The following is a 20,244-nucleotide window of genomic DNA, read 5'->3' on the forward strand; positions in this document are numbered from 1 at the left end:
ATATTTTGAACCAAATAAAATTTAAATTGACTAAGTTGAAATATATATAGAGTTAAGATATTTTGATATTTTTATTATTATTAATTATATGTTAGACTGATAATTAGATAAAAAAAATTAAATTATAGGTGTATTAAATTTTAGGGACTAAATTGTTTAATTTAAAAAATATAAGGGTTAAAATATAGTTTACAAAAAAAACCTGACGCCACGATAAAAACTAAAAAAAAAAAGGAAAATTGAACTATCGAATCTCAATTCACTTCTCTCCCAAGGCACAGGGTCATACATTGAATAGGCTTAAGCAAGGTTCCACAAGGAGAAAGCCAGAGAGACGGATAGAGGGGGAGAAATGGATCAACAGCAATTGCTCTTACAGCAGCAACAAGCGCAACAACAACAACAGCAACAGCAACAGCAACAGCAACAATTTCTCTTATTACAACAATTACAGAAGCAAGCGCAACAACAGCAGCACCACCACCAACAACAAGCGGCGGCCATTTCACGATTTCCTTCCAACATCGACGCCCACCTCCGTCCCCCTGGCCTCCATCGCCCTCTCAATATCCAGCAGCAAAACCCTAACCCTAATTCTAACCCCAATTTGCAGCAGCAAGGATCCAATTTGCCCCAAAATGCGCAGCAAGCTCAACATTCACAGCAGCAGCAGCAACAGCAGCAGCAGCAGCAGCAGCAGCAACAACAGCTCCAACAGCAGCAGCAACAGCAACAGCAGCAGAAGGGGATCCGGCCCCCACTCAACCAGGTGGAGCTCCAGATGGCTTACCAGGACGCTTGGCGGGTCTGCCACCCGGATGTCAAGAGGCCATTTTCTTCTCTTGAGGATGCCTGTGAAAGGTTTGTCCTTTATGGTTGATTTTTCTGCTTGTGCCTATGTCTGTTATTGCATGTGGCTATTTCGTTGTTTTTTAATTGGATATTTGAGATATTCTTTTATTTCTGACATTCTTGCCACGATAGAATTTTTCAAGTATATTTTTGTACGTGTTTTTACTTCAATATTTTTGGGGTGAAAAATAATTATAGGTTTGATGCAAAATGAGATTGAAATTGGAATCGGGATAATTTTGATATACAGTAATATTTTTGTTATATTGCAGTAGTTACTTTAGGAGCCAGTATGAGTATAAATTGACCTGGATTGCAGTTAGTTTTGTTGTTCTATTATTTATCAAGAGTTGCTAAAGGACCTCTTGATTTGGATTCACAAGAGGATATGTAGATGTCATGAGTGATAAATTGATTTCTTTTCCACTTCTATCTACATATTATATGTGCACATATGAGGTATGTATGTACGCATATAGTTTTTCATGTGTATTTGCTATTTCACCCAAGTCACAATAGCCATTTTTGGTTCTGCTGATTTCTCTGTTTAGATCTACTCCTTTGTTTTAGGTGTGTTTGTGTTTGGGGACTGGGGGAGTTATCCTGGAGAGGTCTTTGGAAATACATTTCAAAGTGAAAATAAAGTTTAATTGTACATGGGATTTCATGACTTGTACATGGTATGAAATTGATGTGCTTGTTAGCAATCTACCTTCTCACCATATTGAACACTGCAAAAATCATTTTTACCTCTTCTGTTAGGGAAAATCCTCTTTTAATTTGTACAGCTGGCATTCCACATTTTGTTTTCCTTTTTGTTCGTTGAATCCACTTAAATGGAAGGTAGTATCTTATTCCATTTTTGCAGTTGGTTGCTGATAGTATTTGGGAATGTACTTTAACATTTGGATATTTTCATTTTGGTGCCAAGTTGAGGCTGTTGAATATATGTATATTCATTTATTTATTTACCTTTATCATGGTATGAAGTAAATACCATTTGTTTTGATGAATTATGTCACAATTGGAATTCCTACTTTGCAATTTGTATATGAATTTGCAGTATTATGTATCTCCATGTAAATTGATGATGCTTGAGTTATTACCCCATAAGTCTTTGTAGCTTCTGTAGAAATTGAGCCTAACAACTGTTATAAATTGCTAAGTTTATTGAGAACTTTATTATCAGTGTGTTTCATTAGGATCGTATTTGTTGGCCCTTCCTAAGCAATGCTTCAAGTATTATCCATTTATTTTATGTTGGCACATTATCAAGTCTTGTATCAAATTTGACATGCATACAGTTGTTGTTTTCACTTTTCACTAGGCCCTCATTAATCTCTTTGAACTAACCTGTCAGTTAACTATATCCCAATGTTTTGTGGAGGAGATATAGAGCCTATCATTTAGCTAAACTTGTTTTCCCATTTGCTGTGTGGGCAGTAACAGTTGTATTTAAGTAAGGTGCATGATAACTTTTCTTTGTCGCAGAAAATTCAAATTGCAACATGTTATGAAAACTGAAGGATGTCTAATGTGGGTATTAACTCTTCCCTTATTCTAGAAAGCTATATATGGTTTCACCAAAGGCTAATACATGTCTTGAGAAGTTGAGTTTCTCAAAGAAGTGTCGAGGACAGAGAATGGTGATGGTGTATACCTTATTTCTCATGATACTTCCACCTCTTTGATGAAAGTCCTTAAAGAGGAAGGATATGTAACAATGTACATGACTTGTTAGGTCATTGGGCTTAAATTGCAACTCCCTAGATTCAACATGCTCAAATAACTTTCAAATCCTAAACCACTAGTCCAAAATGGTTAACCCAATTTATTTATTGTAGTTTGGCCTTGATGTATATAAACCATTTTCTTTTCCTTAACCCACTGATGTGGGACGTTACAATCTTGCTACTTAAAATTTGTTACGTCCTCCTCACAATCCATGCTCATTTTGATGTTGTGTTGGATACGATGGCCAAGTGAGTACCGAACTCTTAGATATTATGGTTTGTTGGTGTATTGGACGGCTTATCGTCGTCTCTAACCATGGGTAGCTCTTTCCTCACAAGCTCACCAGTTTTGCACAATGTTTTGACCCAGGGCGGCTTTGATACTAATTTTAACACCGAAGCCTAAATAGAGCAAATAACATTCAGGCCTTAAAATACCTGGCACAAAATGGTTAACCAAGGTTTGTTTAGTAGTTAGGTTTCGGTTTATGTAAGCCATTTACTTATCCCTTAACCCACCTATGTGCCTATTTGGGACATTACATAAATATTTCATTAGTTAGTCTTCTTATGCTTGTATGTGCATGTTTATGTGTATGCATACGCATACATGTGTATTTACGTATTTATTTATATTTTTGCTAACATAAACATTTTTTAGGTGTTAGTATTGTTGTGATCATCTTCTTGAGAAGTGAGGCATCTTTTGAGGTTTAAAAGTGTTTGCCATGGAGACTTATTGTCAACTTCTTAATGATAGTGCATCCTCATTCCTCAAGATGATTTGGGCCCGGTCTATCTTCTAGGCTCTGTTTGACTGGTCTCATTCCTCAAGATGGTTTGGGCCCCGTCTATCTTCTAGGCTCTGTTTGACTGGTGGGAATTGAAGACTAGGACTGGGAATGCCCTTTCCATGAGTATATGGCAACTTGGAATGTGGAGAATGAGATAAGAAGTCAGGAATGAAATGCTCTTCCCTGACTTTATCCCTACATGGGTGTTGGGTGTTAGAAACTAGGAATGGAAATGTGAGAACATTTTAGTTTGTTTATTCCTGGTAACATAACAGAGCCATAGGAATATTAAATAAGTAAATGAAATATATACAAAATTAGTGCAATTGAAACTTGAACACGCTTACCTTGCTAAGTTTCTGGAGCATCTAAAATTATCAATATTTGGATACAGTTCTTTTGTGTGTTTATGAACACATGAGTTTGGTTGTTAAAACTGAAATGGGGGGAAGGGTATTGTGAGAAGGCTTTTTCTTATAAGATCTAACAACTTTTGTTCATGCTATGTCAGCAACCCTTTTGAGTGTGAATCTCTTTAGTTTTTTCTGAACCCTTTCGTATTAACTAAAGATAAGAAAATACTAATTTGTTATCTTGTTAAGTAATATACACTGCAACCTTTAAGTCGTGTAATTTGATTCCGTTCTGTGACATCTAATATTTGTTTTTCTTGATTCACTCATGTGAACCTCGAGGTGTGATAGAATTTGGGGGATTGATGGGATATGGTTCTGGCAGTACTCGGCAAAGCAATGTTTTTTTTTTTCCCCTAAAAATAGTAATTCAGAAGTGGTATAGAAGAAGCTAGTAATTGCATTAATCTTCAGAGTGGCATTTTGAGAATTTTCTGCAGTCCTTGGGCAACAGTTCCACTGTTTTCTCTTGTAAATTGGTGCAGATTACTTCCTTATCATGTAGTAGCGGACTATGAAGCAGAGGAGGATGATAGAATCCTTGATTCTGACACAACAGGTCAGATGCCATCTCGTTCTCAGCAATGGGATTTCAATATTGCAGCCAAAGTTGCGGAATTCACAGGCACATTTGAGAAACAAGCCCTAGCTTTCAACATAATAACCCGCAAGCGGGCTTTGGGGGAATTCCGCTCTGAGGAGAGACTTATGATTGAGCAGATTCTCCTCCAGGAGGAGAAGCGGCTTCTGTTGGAGCTGAAAACTGAAATGGATGCCAGGGAGAAAGCTGGTCGTGAGGCTCAGTTGAGAATGGCTGCCATGGTTCAGGCAGAGCAAGCTCGTGCAGAATCACATGCCCATGCTGAAATGATGGCTCGAGCCCCAATAAGGGCAAGTGCCCTTGGATCACGAGGCAACAGTGTTTCAATTGGTCATGACATGGGAGAGCAGGAACACGGTGCAAACACTGATCAGATGATGAATGGCTGGGGAAACAATGCACAGAGAGATGAAAAGGAGCCATCTGAAGATTTCTTGAATGATGAGGAAACTGAAAATGGAGACACTGGTGCGCAGGGCGAATGGCGAGAAGTTGGCGAATTCGATCTGAACTCTAGGTGAATCATACAAATATATATCTAGAAGAAAAAAAAAAGTCCATGGAAGATCATGGAACTACCTTCATGGTATGAGAATGAGGGAATTGCATTCAGATACTGCTTCTCTCTCTGTGAAATGGATGAAGGACAAACTAAAAGGCGGCTTTGTAATATATTGCAGTAATTTCTGTACGATGGTAAATGCAGCACATAGCAGACCCATAGAAATCTCTTTTGTAGGTGGAAAACTTGGAAGTTCCTTTTGTACATTTATCAGTTGAAAACTTGGTTTGTTCCACTAATTTAACTATCATGCACAAGTTTTTCGAGAATTTCTGCATACCAAAAATGATGAAGGATGATGGGCCTGCTTGCCTTTCATCCTTTCTTTCCCTAACTTCTTCTCATACTGGAAACAAATTGCATCTCATGTGAAAGTGGTGATAGACAAGTGCTCTGAATTCTTGAAATATAAGGCTTAAGAATTACAAGTTATCTATGAGCTTGGTAGCCTTGCTCTTATTCTTACCCAAACTTGGTTGGTTAAGTCCATGTTACCTTTTTCTCATTGCTTTAGGTAGGGGGGTGATGTCAATAGATTGAGACTCCTCACCCTTACCCTAAGAACCAAAATGCTATATTTTACAACGTTCAAATTTTTCCTCCTACTATGGGTGTGTTTGGATTATTATTAAAAAAATTGTTATATTTAAAAATTATTTAAAAATTGACGTTTACGTATTTTAAATAATTTTTAAAAATATTTTTAATAACTTTTAAAATAATATTATATTCAAAAATAAATTTAAATCGAAATTCCAAACACGCTTCATAAAATTCAACATGTCACATCAATAATTCATGAATGAAATCAAACTTTAATTTTCTACTTTTCCAACTTGTGGCGATAGGAGAAAAGTCATTGAGAGGAAAGAGGGAAAATTTTTTTTAAAATATAATTTTCATTTTTATCATAAAAGACCTAATTATAAATTATTAAAATTTTTGAATTTTTCATAATTTATGTTTTTAATTTTATTATTTTAAAATTAATAATCTCAATTATTGTATTATCATAAGTGAAAAGTATAATATTTTACGAAATTAAATTTAAGTATATTTAAAAAAAATAAAATATAAAGCAATTTATGAAAAGCTGCTTTTGGAATTTCAATTACTCTCTGAATGCCATCATCTTGCTGATGCTAACAGTTTCACATCTCTGTCAAGATGACAGCAAATGGCAGCCAGCCAAGACTTTTTTATCTGTTTTCATTAATGGACCCAAAAAAAAATTCCAAATTTGTTTGGAATAAAGTTCAAATTCACTGATGAATTATTGGTATTAATAACTTTTTTAAACAAATGGTAAAAAATTAAATATTATATTTTGAAATTTGAAGTCCTTTAAATTAAAAAAAAAGGTGTAAATTATTGGTCAGATGTTCCATTATTGGTTAAATCTCAAACTCCGGAAGGCATGGCTGAGCAAGAGGTGAAGCTGTTGGGAGCAGGAACAAGCCCATTTGTTCACAGAGTGAAAGTGGCATTAGAACTGAAGGGAATCCCATATGAATATATACAAGAAGATGTGTTCAACAAAAGCTCTCTACTTCTCAAGTATAATCCAGTCTTCAAGAAAATTCCAGTGCTTGTGCATAATCAAAAACCCATTTCTGAATCCCTTGTCATCCTTGAATATATTGATGAGACTTGGAAACACAACCCTATGTTTCCTCAGGATGCTCACGAGAAGGCCATGGCTCGCTTCTGGGCAAAGTTCATAGATGACAAGGTATATATCCTGCATCTCCTCCATTACTATGCAAATAATAGCATATTTTAAGCATCATAAGATTCAGTGATTCTGCCAAAAATAGTTCTGAACTCTTTAGTTCTCCTTATAGGTTACTACAGCTATAAGAGGAGTTTTAACAACTGAAGGAGTGCAACAACAGGAGAATGAGAAGCACGCAATGGAAGCTTTGCAAGTAATCGAAGGAGAGCTCAAGGGTAAGAAATTTTTTGGAGGTGAATGCATTGGATTTGTTGATATAGTGATGGGTGGGATCACTTTATGGCTTGAAGCTTTAGAAGAAGCAGCTGGTGTTAAAATACATGACCCTGAAAAGTATCCTTCAATAGACAAATGGATGCAGAATTTTGCCCAGTTACCTGTCATCAAAGAATCCTTGCCTCAAAGGGACATTTTGCTCCAATACTTTAGAAAAGGTCGCCAGTTTTCACTTGCTTTAGCAGCTGGAAAATAATTTCACTCTCTCTCTATTGGGATATTATTGTTAGGTCTTTGAATATCAAATTAGTTACGTATTCAACTAATGATATAATAGTCAAGTGCCTCTTTCATAATGTCCCTGTTCACTACGCATTCGACATATAAAAAAATTCACTCTTCAATACGATTTTTCTTATCTATTGATTTAGACTCACCTATTAAATACACTCACACACGTAAATAATTTTCCTTCTTCAATTAATTTCCCATTATTACGTGTTTCTTTTCAATAACAGAAATACTAGAACAGAAAGAACAGAGAAGAGAAAGAAAGAATCAATAGAATTTAGAGGGAGAAACAAATCTTCATTGATCTATTATCCAAGACACGGAAACTACTCCTTCCTCTATTATTTATTTACATTCAACAGAGTAGGGCCTATTCCATGAATAACGCCAACTACTTAATAATAACTTCTTTAATAGATTCTCTTAATAGCCTTACAAAACTCCCAACGATACTCTGTATTCTCATAACAATACTCCCCCGCTCAAGCTTCCTTGTCCCTAAGGAAGGAACAAGTAAACCAGCTGTAATGTTGAAGCTAAGTGACCACTAGAAGAAGAAGCATGGATCATGGCCAGGAACTATTGACGTGAATTACTGTCATGTCCTACCTTCAAGTGCCTTTTATTCACAGTTGTTGGTTTTACCATTGGAAAGCAGCATGAGACGATTCTTTTCCATAACATTGACATTTTTTTCAGCAATAAGGGCACAATCTTCACCTCATCAAATCTCTTCCCCTGTCTTCTCCACTTCTCAAATTCATCTTCTTTAAGGATAATGTGATCATGTGAAAGAAACCCAAAATCATTGTCACCCAATTCAAAATCACCACAATTCTTGTATCTTCTTTTTCTACTAATCTCAAATTTTCTGGTAACAAGAGCATATTCTCCGCCTTGGTATACCATAACAGATTTAGGGACAGAAAATGTGCCATTATTGTAATGGATAAAAGAACTTTGATTAATTGCAATTTCAGGATGACAGCAATAGGCTAGATTGATCCTTAGTAACAGTAGGCTAGGCAAATTGGATTGGGGATTCGGTGGAATAAGAGGAAATGAAGTATTAACAAAGATTATGGGTTTGGTGACTGGTTTGGCCTTATTCCTAATTGCTGCCATAGTTATCTCCTGCAACCTAGCCAGTGAATATGCCTCTGCAAGTGTCCTTGGATTAAACATTCTCACTGAAATTTGCAACTCATCAACTAATCCAGAAAGGAAAAAACTCAACCCTTTACCTTTTTGAATTCCCGCTTTTGAATACAACTGCTCAAAAGAATCCATGTAATCTTGCAAGATAGATTCTTGTTTCAAATTTTTTATATCCTCTAATGGATCTTCCATTGCTCCTGTAGGTTCTTCTTGAGTCACATTACTAGCAATCTCCATATTCCTCAAACTTAAACCATTAAGCAAGGTTTTAATTTCTCCCAAAGCTTCTTGGTGTCGTTGCTCTGCTTCCTTTCGCAAAACCTCCTGCCTTTGCTCTAATTCTTGCATCATTATTGTCAGCTTCCTTTCCCATTCAGGAATACCCTCCTCCATGGCCAAGGAATCGACAAGCTCTGATACCATTGTTACATGTTTTTTTCAATCACAGAAATACAAGAGCAGAAAGAACAGAGAACAGAAAGAGAGAATCAATAGAATTCAGAGAGAGAAACAAATCTTCATTGATTTATTATCCAAGACACGAAAACTACTCCTTCCTCTACTATTTATGTACATTCAACAGAGTAGGGCCTATTCCATGAATAACGCCAACTACCTAACAACTCGACAACTTCTTTAATAGATTCTCTCAACAGCCTAACAAAATTCTCAACGATACTCTGTATTCTCATAACACTTCATCAATAACCAGACCAGGTCGTAGAAGTCGATATACCCTTTTGCAGAGAAAAAAAAAACTCTCAAGATACCAAGCAAAGCTCTCTCATGTGGCTTGGATATTTTGTAGTCTGTTTGTCCTTTCTCCACCCCTGCAGAAACTAGGCCAGGTCCATTCTCAATTGCTCATCCTCTTGATCTCATTTCATGGAGACTTGGTTCATCATCCTCATCTCCATCTCTATTTCTGCCTTCATCAAAGCTCTCATCAGCATTTTCTTTCCTTCCAAGAACCCTTCCCTCAATCTCAACCTCCCTCCAGGCCCCCTTAAATTTCCTATCATCGGCAACACTGTATGGCTCCGCAAATCCTTATCCGAATTCGAACCCATCATCCGTTCCCTCCACTCCAAGTTTGGCCCTGTTGTTACCCTCCACATCGGCCGTCGCCCCTCCATCTTTGTCGCCGACCGCTACCTTGCCCACCATGCCTTGATCCAGAACGGTGCGCTTTTTGCTGACCGCCCCCCGGCTCTTGCTACTGGTAAAATCACCAGTAGCAATCAGCATAATATCAACATGGCCTTTTACGGCCCCACTTGGCGTCTCCTCCGGCGGAACCTCACTTCAGAAATCCTGCATCCTTCGCGGGTGAAGTCCTATGCTCACGCTCGAAAATGGGTGCTGCAAATCCTTCTTGATCGCTTTGAATCGCTGTTGAAATCTGGACATCCTGTTTGCACTGTGGATAGTCTTCAATACGCCATGTATTGCCTGCTAGTCCTCATGTGTTTCGGCGACAAGCTTGATCAGAAACAAATTGAAGAAATCGAGAGAGTTGAGCGTGCCATGCTTTTGAACGGGGCCAGATTCAGATTACTCAATTTCTGGCCAAGATTGTCCCAAATCGTGTTTCGCAAACGGTGGTCACAGCTGTTTCAGCTTAGGAAGAACCAAGAAGAAGTATTAATCCCTTTAATAAGAGCAAGAAAGAAGTTGAAAGAAGAGAAATTGAGCAAGTCCAAGAATGAAAATGATGACTATGTCTTATCGTACGTTGACACACTGTTCGATCTTCAACTTCCCGATGAGAAAAGGAAGCTCAGCGATGATGAAATCGTTACTTTGTGCAATGAATTTCTTAACGCAGGCACAGACACTACCTCCACTGCCATGCAATGGATTATGGCGAATTTGGTTAAGTACCCAAATATTCAAGAGAAGCTTTTTATGGACATTAAAGGGGTTGTTGGAGATGCAGCGGAAGAGATAGAGGAAGATGATCTGCAAAAGATGGCATATTTGAAAGCTGTAGTTTTAGAAGGGCTAAGGAGGCACCCACCAGGGCATTTTGTGTTGCCACATGCAGTGACTGAAGACGCAGTGTTGGGCAACTATTTAGTGCCCAAAAATGGGACTATAAATTTCATGGTAGCAGATATAGGTTGGGATCCAAAGGTGTGGGAGGATCCCATGGCATTCAGACCTGAGAGGTTCATGGACAGTGAAGAAATGTTTGATATAACAGGAAGTAGGGAGATTAAGATGATGCCATTTGGAGTGGGAAGAAGGATGTGCCCTGGTTATGCCTTAGCATTGCTTCATTTGGAGTATTTTGTGGCTAATTTGGTTTGGAATTTTGAGTGGAAGGCTGTGGATGGAGATGACATTGACCTGTCTGAGAAGCAGGAGTTTACAATGGTGATGAAGAATCCATTGCAGGCCCTCATATCTCCCAGGTTCAAAAACAGAAGGTGAAATAGTATAGCATAGTACTACTATAATTTACTTGTAGTATAATTGCCAATTAGCTTTCAATATTTGTGGTTCAGAATGGAGATTGGAGATATATACAGTTTATGTGTGTAAAGAAAAGCTGAAAAAAAAAACATAAATTAATTGTTTCCTTTTGAGTCCCTGAGCAGCCATAGGAACGTTGGATTGATCGTTGCATAAGGATATTGAAATGATTAATTAAAAATCGTTCTTGTTGCTTATGATATAACGTTAGGTTTAGTGGGGTATAGTGTAATGTAAACTATGATGGAATGAATGATATAATATAATTATTTTTTTATTTTTATTTTTATGTTTGATTATAAAATTAAAAATATATGTATATGTTATATAATGTGATTATAATTTTTATTTTAATTTTAATTTATTTATAATAAAAAAATTATTATTTAAATTTAATTAAATTTATAATAAATTTAATATATAAATATATAAAATTTATTTATTTAATAAATAGATCTGTATCGAGTCATTTTAATCGGTGTGTGATAAAAAAAATCCTACAGTGATAAAATTAATTGAATGATAATAGTGGATGTAGTTGATGATAATTGTTGCGATGATTGAGGGGTGGTGATGGGCTAGCGGTGGATAGCCAAATGGTGGCCAAAATAGTGGAAGGTGTAGGTGTACCCGAAGTTGCTTAACACTTGTGGATGGTGATTGTAAAAAAAAAATATACGATAATTGAGAAATAAATTAAAATAAATAATTATGATTATATATATATTTATATGTGATGTTTATTGTACTAATTATAAATATTGAATAAATATATTAATTGTTTTCTATTTTAAATTGAGGATTACTTTTTTATTAGTTTTTTAAATGAAGATTAGTGATTTTGTTATGATGTCGCGGGCAGGGCAATACTTGTAATTGCAAAGCAGAAGTTAATTGTGTGTAATTAACAAATAGTGATAACTTTCTCTCTTCTTTTAGAGAGAGAATTTTTCTCTACTCAGAACTAAGTTTTGCCAAGCAATCTGTTCTCTGATGAGCCTTCCTCTCCCACTGGGTAAGGGAAGGCTCCCCTGACCTAGAGGATGGGTCAACCTTCCTTGCTTTTAGTCAGGGCGTACATAATGGGTTTTGATTATGTTAGTTTGTGCATGGCAAATCATAGTGCTTCAATGGAAGGTCTGGATGCAGACTTATGTGGGGATGTAAGTTTCAAGCAGATTTTGGCCAAATCAGAGTAATAGATGTTTTAGCTTTGTCTGGGATGACATCCAGCATGTTGTCTAACGCTCCTTTTAACAGAGATGGTGTTTTATTAGCACAAATGACTCAATTTTTGGTTGAGCTTGATGCTTCCTTAGGTGACAAAAGAGGCAGCTATAAAGGCTATTAGAGCGTCCTACTTTGGTATTTGGGTTGTTCTGTATAAAATTCTGAGTGGCCTTGTTTGAGCTCTATTTATATTGTGGATCCTAATTTTGTTGTGCTGTTGATGTGGTGATGATGAGATGGTGCCCTGAAGATATTCATTTTGCTTACTGGCGTTAGGTGCAGTGAAACTCAAGCGATATTTTCTGGGTTGAATCCCTCAATTTGACATTTTAGTTTTTTTTTTTTAAAAAAAAAGTAGAAAGTTAGTTTCTTGTAATTATCAAAATTAAAATTTTTATTATTTGTCTTCTTGGATGCATGTTATCAGAATTTTCTTTAATGACAATAAATTAGTCTAATCTAATAATGTTGAATCATAAAATATAATTTCTTTAATACGAAAACAGCCAATGGGTTTAATAATGTTGAATCATAAAGGATGCTTCTTGCATCCTTTGTGTGGTCACTGCTTACGACATCGTTTTTTGGCCCCATTCACAAATTAATGAGACGCAAAGTTTGTTTTATTTTATTTTTCAGGAAGTCAATTTTATTTTATTGAGAAACAGACGGGCAGCCTTATTAATAGTTAATTAATTTGCGAACCCGGACATAGTTCATCTGTGGTACGCCTTTTGAGGCCTTGCAATGCATTAGCAATTAAAAAAAAAAAACATTTTTGTGGCATTACACAATATTTGAAAATTAATCATGTTAGTTTTTTTTTTAATTCAATAGAGGCTTACAGTCTATTTGACATTAAATGTTAAAAGTTAAAATTATTTTTTTAAATAAAAGTATTATTTTAAATATCATTAAAAAAATAATTTAAAATATTTTTTTTATTATTTTAATATTTTTATGATTAAAATATATTAAATTTAATTTTTAATTATTTTTTAATTAATATATTTAAAAAAATAATTTTTTCAATAGTAATTTCAACACTAATACTAAACGAACTCTTAATAAATTAAGTAATAATTAATAAACTATAAAATAAAATATAGTTATTTTTATTCTCATTATAAAAATGAATTATCCTAAAATAAATAAATAAGAAGACTGAAATTCGAGACTTTCTTACTTTTTTTTTCTTTAAATATAAGAGAATACTAAACAGGCTATTATTTACGTGACATTTTAATTTACTTTAATTTAAAATAAAAAAATGTTTTAACTATATTATTTAATTAAATCTTATTAATTGAAATAAATAAAATTTCTTTATCTATATTTTGGTGTTTATACACTTGGCTAATTAGTTATTAATATTTATTTATATATGAAACTCATTATAGTTCATAATTTGAGTTGATATAAAATTTATAAATTAACCGGATGTACACTTTGAGTATAACAAAGTCTTACTTTATAACTCAAATTACTTGAATTTTAGAATTTCATAATTCTCAAATGCAATATTTCTTAATTTAAATTATTTAAATTGAAAAATATCTGATAGAGAGTTATAGTACTAGCAGACTTTTTTTTTCCCTGACATTATTACTTGTAGAGGCTTATAAATTTGAAAATTAACTCAAATAGAATTGAAATTCAATCAATCTAACGGCAAAGAAAAATTGACTCATCATCAAATGTGATAATTTAGGTATAAGCTTTTAGAGTTTGAGACGATTGATTTCGATTAACTCTTCGTAACAGCATTAAAAATTAAAAATTATCTCCATTTATGAAAATAAATGAATTGATTGTCGATAAATTACACGACATTGAAGACTTTTTATAATTTGATAATTAATCATCTATGAAATAATTAAATAAAAGGCTAATAAAATTATTTAGGGCCTGTTTGATTTAATTGTTGAATCTGATTAATAATTAGCGATTATAGCTGATTTATATTAAGTGTTTGGTAAAATTATATTTAACTGTTACTGGGTATATATTATATAATTTATTTTATTATTAAAATAAATATAAAATTATAAATTTATTATATTATATTATTTATTTTATTATTAAATTAAATATATTATATTATTTATTATATTATTAAAATAAATATATAATTATTAAATTATTATATTATATTATTTATTTTATTATTGAAATTAGAAAATAATTAAATTTTTTTAAAAAATTATTAAATAATTTAAAAAATATAAGTAAAATAATAAAGTAATTATTATTGTTGATAAAGAAAAAATTTATAATTAATTTTAAATTTTTAGATAAAAATAAATATTTTATATTTTATGATATTAATAAAAAATAATTTAATGAAATTGAACTTGTTTGATTAAAATGTTAAACTTATAAATAAAAAATGTAAAAATATTAATAATATTAATTTTTGAGTTAAAAAAAATAAGATCAAAATAAAAATAAAATAAAATTAACTAATACCTAATAATAAATAGTTCTAAAAATAAAATTGATATAAATTACAATTGATAGGTATCATATTAATTATCTATCATCTATTAATTTTATTTTTTTAATTTATTAAATATTTTAATTTATTTATTTAAATGTGTATCAATTATCAGTTACATTTTAACAAATATATCAAACGCTCCCTTAGTATCAAAACACTGTCACAAGGGTAATGACACCTGAAGAGCTATTTTTTTCACTTAAAAAAAAAAAGAAAAATTAACTCTTTTTCCTTCCGAAAAGAAGGAAAATTACCAAAATATGAATTTTGTTATTTATCCCTCTACGCCAATCCAAATAAACTTCTTCACCTCATCCTCGCGGAAAAAATTAATTTTTAAATATAAAAATGGAAGAAAATTTGTCAAAAATGTTAACTAGGTAATATCAAATCCAAATCCTTCTTCCTGAATATAATCGAAGCTTCATTGAAGCTAGCCCCATCGGTCCACCATCAAAAATGGAAACCTGGTTTCTGATCCTCGTCACCATCTCCATCTCTGCCCTTCTGAAGCCTATTTTCCACCTTTTATTTTCTTCCAAGAACTCCCCCTACAGCCTCCCTCCAGGCCCCTTCAATTTTCCCATCATCGGCAACATTTTATGGCTCCGTAAATCCTTCGCCGAAATCGAGCCCATCATTCGCTCGCTGCACAAAAAGCTCGGCCCTATGGTCACTCTCCACATTGGTTCTAACCCCACCATTTACATCGCCGATCGCTCCCTTGCCCACCAAGCGTTGGTCCAGAAAGGTGCAGTGTTTGCTAATCGTCCACAGGCTCCTGCTACTAATAAAATTTTCACTAACAATCAGCATAATATCAGCTCGTCCTTCTACGGCCCTACTTGGCGCCTCCTCCGCCGGAATCTTACCTCAGAAATCCTCCATCCTTCAAGGGTCAAGTCATACAATCATGCTCGCAAGTGGGTTCTGCAAATTCTCGTCAACCGGTTTGAATCGCAGTCGAAATCTGGAGATCCTGTTCGCGTTGTGGATAATTTTCATTACGCCATGTTTTGCCTGTTAGTCCTCATGTGTTTCGGCGACAAGCTCGATCAGAAACAAATTGAAGAAATTGAGAGAGTAGAACGTTCTGCCATTTTGAATACTCGGAAATTCAATATACTCAATTTCATGCCAAGATTGACCAAGATAGTGTTTCGTAAACGTTGGTCACGGTTTTTGCAGCTTCAAAAGGATCGACAAGAAGTATTGATTCCATTGATAAGAGCAAGAAAGAAGGCCAATGAAGAGAGACAGAGCAAGTTAAATGACCAAAAAGATGACTATGTCTTATCGTACGTTGATACCCTGTTAGATCTGCAGCTTCCTGATGAGAAAAGAAATCTTACAGAGAATGAAATGGTGGGTTTGTGCAATGAGTTTCTTAACGCAGGCACGGATACTACTTCCACAGCCTTGGAATGGATCATGGCAAATTTGGTGAAAGACTCACATATTCGAGATAAGCTTTTCAGAGAAATTAAAGGGGTTGTTAGAGAGGGTCAAGAAGAAGTAAAAGAAGATGATTTGCAGAAGCTGCCATATTTGAAAGCAATCATTTTAGAAGGGCTAAGGCGGCACCCACCAGCACATTTTGTTGTGCCACATGCGGTGACTGAAGATGTAGTTTTGGATAAATATTTAGTACCCAAAAATGCAAATATAAATTTCATGGTGGCAGACATGGGATGGGATCCAGAGGTTTGGGAGGATCCCATGGCTTTTAAGCCTGAAAGGTTTATGGGTAGTGATAATAGCAGTGGAGAAGTGTTTGATATAACAGGGAGTAAGGAGATTAAGATGATGCCATTTGGGGTGGGAAGGAGAATTTGCCCTGGATATGGATTAGCAATGCTTCATTTGGAGTATTTTGTGGCTAATTTGGTTTGGAAATTTGAGTGGAAGGCTATGGATGGAGATGATGTTGACTTGTCTGAGAAGCTACAGTTTACAATGGTAATGAAGAATCCATTACAGGCCCTCATAACTCCCAGATTCAAATAAAGCTTCATCTCTATTTTTTTAGATTTCAGTCTGTATCACTTGAAAAGTTCTTGGGCAGCAGGAGATGCTGCTTCACAGACAAGTTATGTATGTTGTATGCATTAACCTAAAAAAAATTAGATTGTTGCAATTAAAAATAGTGAATAATCGGTTTTAGTTTGTTTTCTTTATATATTTAAACTAATTCAGAAGCTGAATCTGATCAAAACAAAAACCATTCAGATCGAAATAATCTTCCAAGCAATGTGAGAAATTCAGAAGCTCTAAGTTCAGGCTTTTTCAAGTGGTGGAAGACTTTCAATTTCCATTCACATATGAAGTTCATTCATACCATGTAACATATAGAAAACAAAATGACCTGATCATTTATTTCAACCTTGGAGATATCTGGGCCTGAAATTGATTCTTCATCATCAAAGTAAATTCTAGCTTCTCCGATAGATCAACGCCCTCTCCATCCATAGCCTCCACTCGAAATTCCAAATCAAATTAGCTAAAACATAAACTGTACAAATTCTCCTCCCAACCCCAAAGGCATTATCTTGATTTCTCTACTTCTGCTGTAATGCCAAAAGCTTCTCCTCCACTGTTGAGAAACCTTTCAGGCTAGAAAGCCATTGGCTCCTTCCACACTTTCTGGTCCCAACCCATCTCAGCCACCAAATCCCTTTCTTTGGTATCACATATTTGTAGGGACCGACCTACGTTGGGTTGACGTGCGGCATTGGGCCTCTGAAAATTTTAAAAATTTTAAGGGCATAATGATAATTTATTGAAAAATTAATATTTTCTATTATCCGCATGGAATCATTGAAATATTTTAAAAATTATCAAAGGGAATTTTAACATAATTTTCTCTTTTTTTATCAATATAAATTGTAGTATTTTTCTCTTATTATTGTTAAAATTTCCTCCTTATTAAAGTTTTTCATACTCATCTAAAAAAAAATTATAATATTAAAAATTAGAACTATGTCATTTATTTTATTTAATTTATAATTTTAATTAAATTTACTTCTATTATTATTTTAAAAAAATAAATTTAAGATAAATTATATAAAATATCTAATTTGAGATTGTATAAAATTTTTAATTTGAGACAATCGATATATTTATTCTGATAATTCTAATTTTAATAATTTCATTCAATTTTCATCAACAAAATAATGGTAACTTGAAAGATTAAAATTAGTGCCCGTAATTATAAGTCTTAATTTTAGTTAACTAAATCAAATGAAAAGCTCAATTTTGATCAATCGAATATAATTACACCAACTTAATTAATATAATCTAAATTTATAAAATTAAAATAATTAAATTAAATTATAATTTAAAAATTTATATTTTTTATTAGGCCTTCATTTTTAAATAATTATGATGAATATAGTTTATATATAAAATTTATGGTTGACATAAATTTAATTCACACAACTAAAATCTAATCTTTTTTTACTTTATTAATTAAGATTCAACTCAACTCAACTAAGTTTTTTTTCCAAAAAATCAATTAAGATTCAAATTTAAAATTTTATAATTTAAAAAAAAACTCTAATATATATTTGTTAATTTTAAATAAAGGATTCATGATGTCAAAATAAATTAATGGATTCATAGTTTTTGGGCCACAAAGCCGAAATATTCATCTCTCACAAAGCCCATAAGCAAGCATTGTACATAAAGGGAATCCTAATACCTTGCTGGTTTCTCTTCCAAAGATAGATCGAACGAAATTCAAAATTTGAAATTCTATAAGAGGGGAGAGTGAGAGAGGGAGATGGAAACAGCATCCAGCGATATGAAGAATTTCTACAGGCAAAGGAAGAGTAGCAGAGGTGGCATCACAAAGCCCTCTTCTAAATCAACCTCTAAATCCAAGAAGAAATGGCCCAAAAATGCAGCCGCTATTGGCTCTGATATCACCCAGCCTAGGACCCTCATTTCTCATGGTGCACCTGATCTTCAAGGTAGTCCTTTTTCTTTCTGCTCTGTTGTGTGCTCTGTTATTCTGTGTTTCTCTTGTTGGTTATATTTTTGGGGCTTATTTAATGCCTTTCTGTAAAGGGTTTTTATTTTTTTGAAAAATTCAGTCTTGAAATTGGTAACAATTTGGGGTTTAAAGAAATAAAGTTTCTGTTTTTATTGAACTGATAACAACTTTGGAGAGTTATAATCATTTGGAATTAGTACATGGTTCGATTGCTGTATATAATTTTCTGGATGAGTAAATATCATTATTCAAGATTTTGGTGCTTTTTTCTTGGTTTTTGTAGATGATTATGACAAACATGAAGAAGTGCTGAGGCAATTTGACATGAACATGGCATATGGGCCGTGCCTTGGGATGACCCGGCTGGCGAGATGGGAGCGTGCTCAACGTTTGGGTCTGAACCCACCTGAAGAAATTGAGTGTCTGTTGAAGGGCGGAAAAGTTAACTCAGATTGCCTGTGGGATGGCCGTGTTTAGAAGTTACTAACAATATGCGTGGTGTGTTGTGTGTTATTAGAATCTAATGTATTGCTAGTTTTTGTGGTTTTATTTGTAATTTTGATGTTCAGCCTCTGGCTGTTCTGTTTGTATGTTTAAATGCCATGTTGAAGTAATGACTATGCTGTTCTTAATGGAGTGATTCTTGATTTGCAATTTCAATTCTTCCATATTTCTTATGTTATCTCTCTTGCATCTTGGAGCATTTTGTTTAATAGCTGAAGATTTAACCAAATAAGAAAGAGATAAATTTATAGTCTTGTTAACAAAGTATCAAGAAGCACATGTCTCGAGCTTAAAATTAGATGGCCCATTCACAAGTTAAGCTAGTGTCCTCATAGGAAAAGAATGGTCAAAAGTTGACTTAGCTAGTTATCCTAATGAGGAGTAAAATTTCATGCTATGAAGGATTAGTAGTAGCACATATGGACCTAGAGGGAAAAAGAAAATGGTATGAAGACATAAGAAGGTCTCTGGAAATGAGAGAATACTAGCAATCAGCCAATAATTCATAGATTAGCCACTCAACTTACTTTAGATGGGGGACAATTCTACAAACTCTCATGTGTGATAGAAAAATAGACTGAACAAATAATGAAAGAAGTACATGCAGGAATGTGTGGTCCCCATATGAATGAAAAGGTTCTAGTTGAGAAAAAAATGTTCAAAACATATAAGGATTGGCTTGAAAAATTCCTTATGTTCTTTAAGGTTATCGTAGTACTGCAAGGACATCCACGGGAGCAACCCATTCTTTTTAGTAGATGGGACTAAAGCAATGCTATCCATTAGTAAGAGGTCAAATCCTTGAGGGTGATACTGGAAGCTAAGATCCAGGAAAATGAATGGGCCTAGAAAATAAATGAAGAACTAGTTTTGATTGATGAGAAGAGGATGCGATCCTTGTATCATATGCAGGCTTATCAGAGGAAGATAGCCAGGGCCTTTAATAAGAAGGTGAAGCTAAGAAAGATCAAAGAGGGACACATGGCTGTGAAACAAACTTGGCCCATCCCTTTTGATCCAAGAGGAAAGTTTAAGCCAAACTAGGATCGTCTATACATAGTCAAAAAGATCTTGCCAGGAGGTGCTGTAAGAATATCAGACCTGGATGGGAATGAATTTCAAGAACCAGTCAACTAAGACAGGCTCAAACGGTACTTTGTGTGAGATAGGCCCGTTAGGCTGA

General features: G+C 34.1%; 5 protein-coding genes across 5 annotated transcripts; all 5 read left to right on the plus strand.

Moving 5' to 3' along the window:
* Window positions 1-227: 227 nt before the first annotated feature.
* Window positions 228-5,224, plus strand: LOC110647434 (uncharacterized). The gene is made up of 2 exons (XM_021801246.2): window positions 228-861; window positions 4,278-5,224. Exons 1-2 carry the CDS (start codon window positions 353-355, stop codon window positions 4,912-4,914), a joined length of 1,146 nt encoding a protein of 381 aa, XP_021656938.2. The 5' UTR covers window positions 228-352; the 3' UTR covers window positions 4,915-5,224.
* Window positions 5,225-6,332: 1,108 nt separating this feature from the next.
* On the plus strand, window positions 6,333-7,312 carry LOC110647438 (probable glutathione S-transferase). Its single transcript, XM_021801255.2, has 2 exons — window positions 6,333-6,687; window positions 6,800-7,312. Exons 1-2 carry the CDS (start codon window positions 6,373-6,375, stop codon window positions 7,160-7,162), a joined length of 678 nt encoding a protein of 225 aa, XP_021656947.2. The 5' UTR covers window positions 6,333-6,372; the 3' UTR covers window positions 7,163-7,312.
* Window positions 7,313-9,240: 1,928 nt separating this feature from the next.
* On the plus strand, window positions 9,241-10,939 carry LOC131169240 (cytochrome P450 89A2-like). Its single transcript, XM_058142422.1, has one exon. It carries the CDS (start codon window positions 9,241-9,243, stop codon window positions 10,789-10,791), a length of 1,551 nt encoding a protein of 516 aa, XP_057998405.1. The 3' UTR covers window positions 10,792-10,939.
* A 3,983-nt stretch (window positions 10,940-14,922) lies between these two features.
* Window positions 14,923-16,726, plus strand: LOC131177470 (cytochrome P450 89A2-like). The gene has a single exon (XM_058142474.1). It carries the CDS (start codon window positions 15,023-15,025, stop codon window positions 16,568-16,570), a length of 1,548 nt encoding a protein of 515 aa, XP_057998457.1. The 5' UTR covers window positions 14,923-15,022; the 3' UTR covers window positions 16,571-16,726.
* Window positions 16,727-18,282: 1,556 nt separating this feature from the next.
* Window positions 18,283-19,217, plus strand: LOC131177469 (uncharacterized). Its single transcript, XM_058142468.1, has 2 exons — window positions 18,283-18,534; window positions 18,841-19,217. Exons 1-2 carry the CDS (start codon window positions 18,345-18,347, stop codon window positions 19,032-19,034), a joined length of 384 nt encoding a protein of 127 aa, XP_057998451.1. The 5' UTR covers window positions 18,283-18,344; the 3' UTR covers window positions 19,035-19,217.
* Window positions 19,218-20,244: the final 1,027 nt, after the last annotated feature.

Source organism: Hevea brasiliensis, unplaced genomic scaffold (genome assembly GCF_030052815.1).
Source record: "Hevea brasiliensis isolate MT/VB/25A 57/8 unplaced genomic scaffold, ASM3005281v1 Scaf5, whole genome shotgun sequence".
In the NCBI taxonomy this organism is placed as follows: domain Eukaryota; kingdom Viridiplantae; phylum Streptophyta; class Magnoliopsida; order Malpighiales; family Euphorbiaceae; genus Hevea; species Hevea brasiliensis.

Bases quoted from the DNA above. Each gene is read 5' to 3' on its own strand.
- LOC110647438 (XM_021801255.2), top strand. From the start codon at position 6,373: ATGGCTGAGCAAGAGGTGAAGCTGTTGGGAGCAGGAACAAGCCCATTT. The intron at 6,688-6,799 runs GTATATATCCTG...TTCTCCTTATAG, and splicing joins CAAAGTTCATAGATGACAAG to GTTACTACAGCTATAAGAGG.
- LOC110647434 (XM_021801246.2), top strand. From the start codon at position 353: ATGGATCAACAGCAATTGCTCTTACAGCAGCAACAAGCGCAACAACAA. The intron at 862-4,277 runs GTTTGTCCTTTA...AAATTGGTGCAG, and splicing joins CTTGAGGATGCCTGTGAAAG to ATTACTTCCTTATCATGTAG.
- LOC131169240 (XM_058142422.1), top strand. From the start codon at position 9,241: ATGGAGACTTGGTTCATCATCCTCATCTCCATCTCTATTTCTGCCTTC.
- LOC131177469 (XM_058142468.1), top strand. From the start codon at position 18,345: ATGGAAACAGCATCCAGCGATATGAAGAATTTCTACAGGCAAAGGAAG. The intron at 18,535-18,840 runs GTAGTCCTTTTT...TGGTTTTTGTAG, and splicing joins TGGTGCACCTGATCTTCAAG to ATGATTATGACAAACATGAA.
- LOC131177470 (XM_058142474.1), top strand. From the start codon at position 15,023: ATGGAAACCTGGTTTCTGATCCTCGTCACCATCTCCATCTCTGCCCTT.